At 43.7% G+C, this 12104-nt stretch overlaps 1 protein-coding gene across 3 annotated transcripts in view; it reads left to right on the forward strand.

The window, feature by feature from the left end:
- The window catches only part of zbtb37 (zinc finger and BTB domain containing 37), a 37584-nt gene extending 28968 nt beyond the window's left edge, over positions 1–8616 (forward strand). For 2 of the 3 annotated variants that reach the window (XM_033028331.1, XM_033028332.1), the window contains one exon: positions 5985–8616. In XM_033028331.1, the coding sequence (XP_032884222.1) occupies positions 5985–6467 (483 nt within the window). In that variant the 3' untranslated portion in view covers positions 6468–8616. The remainder of the gene's footprint in view (positions 1–5984) is intronic. The other variant, XR_004413275.1, reaches the window with a different exon arrangement.
- The last annotated feature ends 3488 nt before the right edge of the window (positions 8617–12104 follow it).

Consider the following 12104-nt stretch of genomic DNA (forward strand, 5'->3'; position numbering starts at 1 on the left):
CCACGAATCATTGGGATCTGTGCTGGATCCCATGTGCTAAGACAATGTAACTGTTATGTCAGCCTCACGATCAAATACACGCATTATAAGGCACCAGAGCGAGTTGCAGAGGCTGAACCATGCCAGTTGTATTAATAGTTCAAAAATGGAGAATGCTTCCTGCGCATGGTGCATCATAAAATTACAACTGGCCATATAAAGAGTTCATTACACTGTCCTGGACATAACATTAATGCAAAGAATAAGGAGCTGACTCAATCAAGTTCCAGAAAATCAGAATAAAAAAGACTAAAGGTCACGCACAGCTGTACAGTGCTTTGGTTGTACCACACCTGAAGCATTGACGTGTTCTGGCTACCATACTTTCAGAAATAAAGTTCGAGGGTGTACAGTACAGGTTCACCACCAATTATTCTGGCAACCTTGGTTCCAGGACCTCGTCGTATTATCAGTTTTGCCAGACCAACAGATGTCACTTAATAATGATACAATATACCTCTACTCACTAATTATACCCCTCGGGTGTCTTCAAAGCCATGGACTGCTAGAAACTTAAATTAAAAAAATATTGAATTTAAATTAATTTCACAGCAAAACTTGCATTTCTCAGCGAAAGCATTTGAAGTGCTCCATTGGTGCAATCTTTGCTGCCATTCAGAAAACCTTGATTGATATGATTTGCTCTGGTTTCTGTGTAATGACACACCAGGGCACTTTTATTGCCATTATTGTTAAAATGTTTGTGCACATTTAGTTGCTGAAAGGAGTGGTGCAGGAGGTTTGAGTACCTGGTACCCTAGTGAGTTTAAAAGCAATGCAGGCACCAGCAGAGTGGCTGTGCCTGAGGTAAAGGGCTGTGATTGAGGATAAGTGCAGAGGCTTGGATTTAAGAGGTTTCAGTGAGGAGGCTGAGCAGAGGGTGTCGATAAGATAAGATAAGGTAAGGTCTTTTTAACTTGTCCCTTTGGTTTTAATACAGTTAGGATAGCAGCAGTGTGCTCCTGTAGGCAGCGAATCCTCCAGTAACAACACCTGTGGAAAGTGCACAACTGCAGCTGCTGACAGACCATACATAGGAACTAGAGCTGTAACTTAACTCATTCAGGATCATCCAGGATACAGAGCATCATGGATAGGGGTCCTAGCGAGATGATGATACCTAAGATACAGGCAGAAAGTAGCTGGGAGACCACCAGGAAAGGTAAAGGGATCAGACTGATTGTGGACACTTCTCTGAAAACCCTGATATGATTTTGGAATTGTTTGAAACAGTTCAGGAGAAAGTAGCAGCCAAGTTCACAGCACCAAAACTGGGGGACTAACCCAAAGATGAAAAGACAAAAGGAGTGAGTAAAGGATTGAAGAGTTGCAAATTGTGATGCTAGAGTAAGGAAATTAGGGGGAGGGGAGAAATAGGTACGAGTCCAGGTGGGGCACAGGGGAGGAGGGTGTTGGGGAAAGAAGGGAGAGGGGGCAGGTTTTGTATTTACGTAAAATTGGAGAATTTATTGTTCATACCGTTAGGTTGTGAGCTACCCAAGCGGAATATTGTTCCCCCAGTTTACGAGTGACCTCACTCTGGCAATGGGGGAATCCCAGGACAGAAATGTCAGATTGGGAATGGGACGAGGAGTTGTTCCTCCAGTTTGCAGTGTTGTTCCTCCAGCTTCCTGTGGATTTGATTTAGAATATTGGGTGTTACAGGCTTATTGTGGACAGTAATTTGAGCATGAACTTAAAGTAAGCACAATGCATCATGTTCAAGTGAGTTTATTGTTATGTGTCCCTGATAGGACAATGAAATTCTTGCTTTGCTTCAGCACAACAGAATATAGTAGGCATTGGCTACAAAACAGATCAGTGTGTCCATATACCGTTATATAAATATATACACATATGAATATATATACTGATAAAGTGCAAATAACAGATAATGGGCTATTAATGTTCAGAGTTTTGTCCGAGCCAAGTTTAATAGCCTGATGGCTGTGGGGAAGTAGCTATTCCTGAACCTGGTTGTTGCAATCTTCAGGCTCCTGTACCTTCTACCTGAAGGCAGCAGGGAGATGAGTGTGTTACTTGGATGGTGTGGGTCCTTGATGATACTGCCAGCCTTTTTGAGGCAGCGACTGCGATAGATCCCCTCGATGGAAGGGAGGTCAGAGCCGATGATGGACTGGGCAGTGTTTACTACTTTTTGTAGTCTTTTCCTCTCCAGGGCGCTCAAGTTGCCGAACCAAGCCACGATGCAACCGGTCAGCATGCTCGCTACTGTGCACCTGTAGAAGTTAGAGAGAGTCCTCCTTGACAAACCGACTCTCCGTAATCTTCTCAGGAAGTAGAGGCGCTGATGTGCTTTCTTAATAATTGCATCAATGTTCTCAGATCAGGAAAGATCTTCAGAGATGTGCACGCCCGGGAATTTGAAGCTCTTGACCCTTTCAACCATCGACCCGTCGATATAAACGGGACTGTGGGTCCCCATCAAACTCCTTCCAAAGTCCACAATCAGTTCCTTGGTTTTGCTGGTGTTGAGGGCCAGGTTATTGTGCTGGCACCATATGGACAATTGCTCGATCTCTCTTCTATACTCTGACTCATCCCCATCAGTGATACGTCCCACAACAGTGGTGTCGTCAGCAAACTTGATGATGGAGTTCACACTATGACCGGCTACGCAGTCATGAGTATAAAGTGAGTATAAAGTGACCCAGTTCTGCGAGTTTGGTAACCAGCTTGGAGGGGATGATTGTATTAAATGCCGAGCTGTAATCAATGAATAACAGTCTGACCTATGAGTTTTTGTTGTCCAAGTGGTCCAGAGCGGAGTGGAGAGCCAGCGAGATCGCGTCCACCGTTGATCTGTTGTGGCGGTAAGCGAACTGCAGTGGGTCCAGGTTTTTGTCGAGGTAGGAGTTGATTTGCGCCATGATCAACCTTTCAAAACACTTCATCACCACTGGCGTTAGTGCCACAGGTCGATAGACATTGAGGCACGTCACCTTACTTTTCTTGGGCACTGGTATAATTGATGCCCTTTTGAAGCAGGTGGGAACCTCAGAAGTGAGAGGTTGAAAATGTCCATAAAAACTCCAGCCAGTTGGTCCGCACAGGTTTTTAGAACACAACCAGGTATACCATCAGATCCAGGTGCTTTTCGAGGGTTCACCCTTCTGAAGGATTTCCTGACGTCGGCCTCTGTGACTGAGACTGAAATACCATCACAGCGAATGGGGGCTCATCGGTGTTCTCCCTATCAAAGCGTGCATAAAACGCATTGAGCTCATCAGGGAGTGATGTTTCGCCGACATTCGAGCTGCCTCCTGATTTCGCCTTGTAGGAGGTGATTGCATTCAGGCCCCGCCACAGCTGCCGAACATCTGTCTCATCCTCAAGTTTGGAGCGGAATCCCTTTTGACCTTTTTGATGGCCTTACCAAGGTCGTATCTGGACTTCTTGTAGACTTTATGCAGAGGAACTGGAGTTCCTAAAGGTGTAATGTGGACTGAGCAGACTTTAACTATATCCCGAGTATCTCTTCCAACTCCAACTTTCAGATCTCATTTATTAGTTTCTCCATTACTGCCAGATATTCTGCATTGCCTGGTTCATTTCCAAAACAAAATATTATTGGACTTCATCCTCTATTTTTAGTGTTTCCTTTTCATTAATCACTACAATTTCTCAAAGTTTCTATCAACAGTTTTCTATCACTCAATTCTACTAGGTATGCAATATTTCAAAACACTTTCCTAGAAAGTAAGATATGCTTTTCAGATCTAACTTGTTAGCAGATTAAAATTATTTGAAACTCAAACATGCACATGTCTCAATCGCATCAAGGCACATATTATCTGGTCTTCTTTAGACTTTATTTTAAACTTTAGAGACCCTTCAGCCCACTGAGTCTGCGCATACCATCTATCACCCTGTCAGAGCAAAAACCAAGCTATGAAGACAAAGGAATTGTCCATAGACCTCCGAGACAGGATTGTATCGAGACACAGATCTGGGGAACGGTATAAAACAATTTCTGCAGCATTGCAGGTCTCAAAAAGCACAGTGGCTTCCGTCATTCATAAATGGAAGAACTTTGGAACCACCAGGACTCTTCAAAGAGCTGGCCACCCGGCCAAACTGAGCAATCGGGAGAAGGGCCTTGGTCAGGGAGGTGACCAAGAACCCGATGATCACTCTGACAGAGCTCCAGAGCTTTTTTGTGGAGTTGGGAGAACGTTCCAGAAGGACAACTATATCTGCAGCACTCCACCAAACAGACCTTTATGGTAGAGTGGCCAGAAGGAAGCCACTCCTCAGTAAAAGGCACATGATGGCCCGCTTGGAGTTTTGCCAAAGGCACCTGAACAAGGTTCTCTGGTCTGATGAAACCAAGATTGAACTCTTTGGCCTGAATGCCAAGCGTCGCGTCTGGAGAAAACCAGGCACCACTCATCACCTGGCCAATACCATAGCTACGGTGAAGCATGGTGGTGGCAGCATCATGCTGTGGGGATGTTTTTCAGCGGCAGGAACTGGGAGACTAGTCAGGATCAAGGGAAAGATGAGCGGAGCAAAGTACAGAGAGATCCTTGATAGAAACCTGCTCCAGAGCGTTCAAGGCCTCAGACTGGGCAGAGGTTCACCTTCCAACAGGACAACGACCCTAAGCACACAGCCAAGACAACGCAGGAGTGGCTTTGTAACAAGTCTGTGAATGTCCTTGAGTGGCCCAGCCAGAGCCTGGACTTAAACCCAATCGAACATCTCTGGAGGGACCTGAAAATAGCTGTGCATCGACTCTCCCCATCCAACTTGACAGAGCTTGAGAGGATCTGCAGTGAAAAATGGGAGAAGTTACCCAAATACAGGTGTGCCAAGCTTGTAGCGTCATACCCAAGAAAACTTGAGGCTGTAATCGCTGCCAAAAATGCCTCAACAAAGTACTGAGTAAAGGGTCTGAATACATATGTAAATGTGATGTAAATGGAAGATTGTAAAATACTTATGTAAATGTAAGATTGTTAAGGGCTTGGACACGCTAGTGGCAGGAAACATGTTCCCGATGTTGGGGGAGTCCAGAACCAGGGGCCACAGTTTAAGAATAAGGAGTAAGCCATTTAGAACGGAGATGAGGAAACACTTTTTCTCACAGAGAGTGGTGAGTCTGTGGAATTCTCTGCCTCAGAGGGCGGTGGAGGCAGGTTCTCTGGATGCTTTCAAGAGAGAGCTAGATAGGGCTCTTAAAAATATCGGAGTCGGGGGATATGGGGAAAAGGCAGGAATGGGGTACTGATTGGGGATGATCAGCCATGATCACATTGAATGGCCTACTCCTGCACCTACTGTCTATTGTGATATTTTTCAGTTATTTCTTTTTAATTACTTTGCAAAAATTTCTAAACACCTGTTTTTGCTTTTTTATTATAAAATATTTTGAGTAGATTGATGATTAAAAAAAAAAGAATTTATTCAATTTTAGAATAAGGCTGTAACATAACTAAATGCGGAAAAAGTGTAGGGGTCTGAATACTTTCTGAATGCACTGTACATCTTTGGAGTGTGGGAAGAAAACGGAACACCTGGCGGAAACCCAGGCAGTCACAGGGAAAACGTACAACTCCATACATACGGCACCCGTCTACAGGATCGTATCCGGGTCTGTGGCGCTGTAAGGCAGCAACTCTACTGCTATACTGCCCTCTGCTAATTGGGTATCCCTTCTTGACTGCATTTTCTCCATTGTAACTATGATTGTGTCGGAAGAGTATAGTCACAGTCATAATTGTAATGTAGAAAACGTTGATTGTGGAAGATCAAACGAATGAAAGGCGCAGCTTTGCAACATTGTGTGAATGAAATGTAAGGTCAAGGTTATAAAAATCAGTATCGTAAAGGTGGCCAACCTCTGGACTATTTGATTAACCCTTTCTTCATATTTCCTGCTTACTTTGAATCTTCTGAGTTGACATTGTGCTCTCTTCTAGACTGGCGACGTCCCACTTTTTGGCACCACTGGTTATGAAGAATACCTCCGGGACCAAGAAGTGGCCGAACGCTGGTACCGTTACAATCCTCGTCTGACGTGCCTGTACTGTGGCAAATCTTTCAACCAGAAGGGAAGCCTAGACCGTCACATGCGCTTGCACATGGGCATAACGCCGTTTGTGTGCCGGATCTGTGGGAAAAAGTACACCCGCAAGGACCAGCTGGAATATCACATACGCAAGCACACTGGGAATAAGCCCTTCCACTGCCACGTGTGTGGCAAGAGCTTCCCATTCCAGGCCATTTTAAATCAGCACTTCAAAAAGAACCATCCGGGTTGCACGCTGCTGGAAGGGCTGCACAGTATCTCACCAGAGACAACCTCCAAGGGACAGAACGGAGAACAGTCGCCACCTCAGGACCAGGCGAAAGCAGTGGGTGAACTCATTCACACTTCCATCTCAACTACAGGTCCTGACTGACTGCACTGGAGGCAGATGTCTGTCCGAGAGACTGCAGAGGCACTGTTGTTTTTAGAGTGGACTATTGCATTTGGATTTAGAACCATTTACTGTATATGAAGGGGGTTTTTTTTCTGCAAGGAAGGAAGATCAAACTACCCAGCTGCAGGGTTGTCGAAATTCAAACAACCCCTATTCTTTTAATATCATGACTTTTCCCCGCCTTATGAAAGTCACAAGCAAGGGATTCTTGGGTATATAAAGACAAGAAAGGGCAGTGGGGAGGAAGCTCCCTGAATATTAGAAGACCGAATAGTTAATATTGAATGAGCAGATTGAATACAAATATTTGACTGCATGGATCTCAGTGATCCCCTTGGGCAGTTTGTACAACAGTCTGAGCCCCTTCCTGTGCTCATTCCTCAACAGGTCTTGAGCTGCCTCCCTGAAGTCGTCAAAGTGACTTATTCAGAGCTGTCATCATTTAGAAGGGATAGCAGAAAATATATCAGGAGCATCCATTCTGTAAAGATGTGATTGTTCAGGCAGCTTGGCGATAGACAATGATGGGGAAGGTAAATGGGTCTGGAGTGGAACATCCTGATTATGCTCCTCAGTGTGAAGTGATGTGGGTGGCAAATGGAAAACCCTGTGGTTCTGTACATTTCTGTAAACGCCTGGCAAATGTGTTTTGAACCATAGATAGTACTTAAAAGAAATGGGGATACTCCAAATGAGCATGGGTGTCCTGGTTTGACAGTAGATTTACAGTTGAGTGGATTTGAGTGTGTAATGTTTCTCATAGTGTATGTGCCCTTTCGCCCAAGATCTCTTTGAGGATTGAAAAGTGTATCATGGTTTCTCTATCCAAAATACCTCCTGTGAATTTTCCAATGAAGCATTTCTGTGTCCGCTTGTGAAGCAACAATTATCAAAAATGGATTGGGGAAATGTGCTGAGCACAGAATATTCCAAAAAATATAGCATTCCAAGAATAAACGAATGAAGTAATTGGTCCTTTGGTGCAGAAATGCTTCTGCAGAATAGGTTAGTGTGATGGAGTGGACAGGACAGTGAATCAGAGTGTTTCAGCCACCCTTCAGCTGCACCCTGAGTCTCTAACAAGGTGCTATACTGTGACACAATTGCAATATGTTTCTCTCGCATTTTGCAAAATGTTTTATTTTACTCTCAACTGATACTATTTACTGTTCTAGAAATGTTTTCTGCTTAAGGGATGGTTGAAATCTACTGTTATTGAGGAATACGCAGATGATGATTGAAAGGATTGGTAGGTAGAGGGAGAGAAGCAGTGAGGTTCCTGAACAAAGTCATAGTCAGACTATTTGATACATGTTCACACGAAAAAAACTTCCTCCCAAACGATTGAGGCGCTGAGTTGATTGAAAATATCAAAACTGAGCTCGATATGGTTTTGTCATAGGATTGAATAGGATTGGTTATAAGGAGCTAAGAGACAGATCAGCAATGATTTAACTGAATGGAACAACAAACTCAATTGACTGGTTTCTTTCTATTCCAGTGGCCACAAACAATCAGAATCATGTTCTTCATATCACAACGTTGTGAAGAGCCACATGGGTCAGTGCTGCTGCTACACTCAGGGCATGAATGATTTAAACCAATAATAGCTTTGTACAATTAGATGGACACATCCAGGGCAAATGCAAAACAAAATAATCTCCTTTTGGATGGAGGTCAGCATGGGATGAATTAAACAGTGATTAGAGGGCCAGTAAATTTGTGAAGAAGTTTGGGATTACTGTTCCAAGAACAGTTCGTAAACAGAAACTTGCATTCAATGAGGAACTCTAGCCAAGATAAAGGTTCTGTTTTTTCATTTTGCAAAGAGATGGCGATTAAATATAGTTCATTCCATGAATAGCAAGGGGCCCAATAATAAGCCCGTGGAAAGCACTGGAAATGCAGCCTTAGCAACTGAAATTTCCATAAACCAATATCTATGGCTTTCTGCTATTGAGCTATTTCAATACAATTTGCGATTTTCCCCTTGGATCTCAGGGTTTGCTTTCTTCATCAATCTGCCATATGTGAGAATGTCTCAGGTTGATGAAGAAATTTCACTTTCACAATCAATATCTCCTCAAAAATATTCACTGTCTTGAGCCCAATCCCACTGTTCCTGTAAAAAAAGACAAACCATGCTGACTGCCGTTAATTAATCTGTGCCTTCTTTCAATGCTGGTTTGTGCTGTTATAGTCACCGAGTCATAGAGCACAGATAGAGCTTCGGCCCAACCTGCCCATGCCGACCTATGATGCCCCAACTGCAGTACCTGCCCACATAATCCTACAGTGATCCCATTTCTTTCACCGAAAACCATAAGGACCACCATCATCCTGACTTAGAAATATATTGCTGTTACTTCACTGTTGGGTTAAAATCCTGGAAACCCCAACCTAACAACATTATGGGTATACCCACACCTCAAGGACTGCAGCTGAGCACCGGCTTCACCACTATAAGGGTATTTGTGAATAGGCAATTAAATGCCAGCTCAGCCTGCAAAGCCCCCATCCCTTGAATGAATGAAAAATACAATTCTCATCAACTCCATCCAGAATCTACCCTTTACCTTCACTGGAATTTAGAAGGATGAGAGGGAATCTTATAGAAACATATAAAATTCTTAAGGGATTGGACAGGCTAGATGCAGGAAACATGTTCCCGATGTTGGGGAACCCAGAACCAGGGGTCATTCTTATTCTTAGACCCCCTTCGGTCATGGCTGACCATGGGTGTCTCCAGGGTTGGAGGACGCCAGTGCGTGACTTTGTTTAACGTGGGGCGACTGGTGCACACAGCCACCACACGGTCCTTGACAGATCTGGGTCAGGATCCAGTGGCATGGAGTCCAAGACAACCGGAGACCCTTTTCTGCTCCAACCTTCATCCACCTTCCCAGCCGTTGTGACACTTAATTAAGGTCAGCCATCATCCTCCGCCTGTTCCACCATTGAGATCTTGGTTGGATTGCTCTTTGTCCTCCCCCTCGACCTTACTGCCATGGGTGGTCCCACCAGGAACATAACTCCAGACGGCATCGCTCTCAGGACCACACAAGCTTCTCCACCATGACAAGGTGACAATCCACGGAGAAGAACAAGGGGTCACAGTTTAAGAATAAGGGGTACGCCATTTAGGACTGAGATGAGGAAAAACTTTTTCACCCAGAGAGTTGTGAATCTGTGGAATTATCTGCCGTAGAAGGCAGTGGAGGCCAATTCACTGGATGTTTTCAAGAGAGTTAGGTATAGTTCTTACGGCTAACGGAATCATGGAATATGGGAGAAAGCAGGAACGGGGTACTGATTTTGGATGATCAGCCATGATCATATTGAATGGCCTACTCCACCTATTTTCTATGTTTCTATGACTACTGCGGCCTGTTACTCTTCCACTGGCATCTCTTTGGGTTATAGTTGGAGTACCTGGGGGAAACCCACGTGGTCACAGGGAGAATGTGCAAAGGGAGAATAGCACCAGAGGTCAGAATTAAAACAGGATTGTTGATACTGAACTACAGCTCTAGGTGTACCTCTGTGGCTCCCTCTTTACATAACAACACCACGTCAGCAGTCTTCCAGTTGTAGACAGCATTGGCAAGCATGCTATTTCCTATCTTGCTGCTTTTCACAGTCCTGACTACATTTTATCTGTAGCTGGTAATTAATTTACTCCTGAAGATACTTGGATTGTTTATCATTTCTGTTGTGGCACATTCTTCCTCAAATTCAATTACACTCATCACATTTTTTTTAGTGAAGACAGATGCAGCCGATTCATTCAGAACCTTACACACGTTACCCCCTACTCGGTCATGCAGTTGCTTTTGTAATAACACACAGCCTTCCCTTTATAATCCTCCAGAGCACCTTCAGTTTTCTTTTTATTTTACCTGTCATTGTATTTGCATCTGATCTCATTAGTCTCCTAATGTCCCTTTAAATTCCATTGTTGTATCTTTTCTCTTCTAGATTCTCTATGGGAACTACAGTTGACCAGAGATATGGAGGTCTGAACAGGGGGGAAAAAAAGAGGCGTAGGTCAAGTACAGGCAGATGAGATCTAGCAAATTCTTGGAGGAATACAGAGGATGAAGGAGTCTACTGAAGGAAATCAGGAGGCAAAAAGGTGGCATGAGATGGGTCTGGCAGAGGATTAAGCAGAATCCAATAAGATTTTATAGGTATATTAAAGTGAAAAGAGGAACAGGAGATTAGGGCCCCTCAAAGACCACAGTGGACATAAATAAGTGGATCTGCGGGGGATGGGTGTTCCAAAATGAATATTTGTCTTTTTTTAACCATGGAGAGAAACATGGAAGACCAGGAAACTCGGGAAAATTCATGCGGTTGGCCTGTGGATAGTTGGCATTACGGTAGAGGAGGAGCCTTGGCTGAGATATATACATCATCATTAATTATTGGTGAGGGTCCGGAAGACCAGAGATTGGCTAATGTGCCTTTATTTAAGAAAGTCTGCAAAGAAAAAACTGAACTATAGACCAGTAAGTCTAGCATCTATGGTATTCTGAGGGATAATGTATACATTCATTTGGAACGACGGATTGATTAGAGTTTGTCAGCCCGGTTTTGTGCGTGGGGAAACCATGTCTCCCAAATTTGAGTTTTTCAAAGATATAGCCAACGGCGATAAGGGAAGGGCAGCAGAAATAATCCATATGGACCAGCAAGACCTTTTGATGAGGAACCACATGGTAAGCTGTTAATATCATTATCAAATAATTTGGATAAAAATGTACAAAGTGTGGTCAGTAAGTTTGCTGACAATAAAATGGGTGATATTGTAGACAGTGGAGAATTACAGCAGGATTTTGTTATTGGCCAAGTGGGCTGTGGAATGACAAATGGAGTTTAATTCTGATAAGTATGAGGTGTTGCAATGTGGGAAGTCAAACTAGGGTAGGACTTCCACAGAGAGTGTTGGAGAACAGAGGGACCTAGGAGTTTAAGTATATAGTTCCCTGAAAGTGGCGTCAAAAATAGGCAGGATTGTGAAGAAGGCTTTTGGAAGGCTGGCTTTCACCAGTCGGGATTGAGAATGTAAGTTAGAGATTTATGTTTCATTGGACATTGGTAAGACCACACTTGGAGTATTGTGTTCTGTTTTGGTTACCCTGCTGCAGGAAATGTGCCATTAAGCTGGAAAAAGTGCAGAAACTATTGAGGAGGATGTTGCCAGGACTCAAGTGACTGAGTAATAGGGAGAGGTTGGGCAGACTAGGACTTTATTCACTTGGAGTTTAGGAGACTGAGTGATGATCTTACAGAGGTGTACAAAATCATGAGGGACATAGATAGATTGAATGCACACAGATATTGTTTACTGAGGTTAGGGGAATCAAGAACTGGAAAAGTTTAAGATGAGAGGGAAGTCATTTAATAGGAATCCACAGGTAAACCTTGTCAGACAGAGGGTGTTACATATATGGAACGAGCTGCCAGAGGAAGTTGTTGAGGCAGGTACAATAACAACATTTAAAAACATTAGGACACGTACATAGATCGGAAAGGTTTTGAGGGATTTGGGTCAAACATGGGCAAATGAGACTAACTTAGATACCATGGTATCTTTGGTACCATGGATGAGTT

Source organism: Amblyraja radiata, chromosome 10 (assembly GCF_010909765.2).
Source record: "Amblyraja radiata isolate CabotCenter1 chromosome 10, sAmbRad1.1.pri, whole genome shotgun sequence".
Lineage (NCBI taxonomy): Eukaryota > Metazoa > Chordata > Chondrichthyes > Rajiformes > Rajidae > Amblyraja > Amblyraja radiata.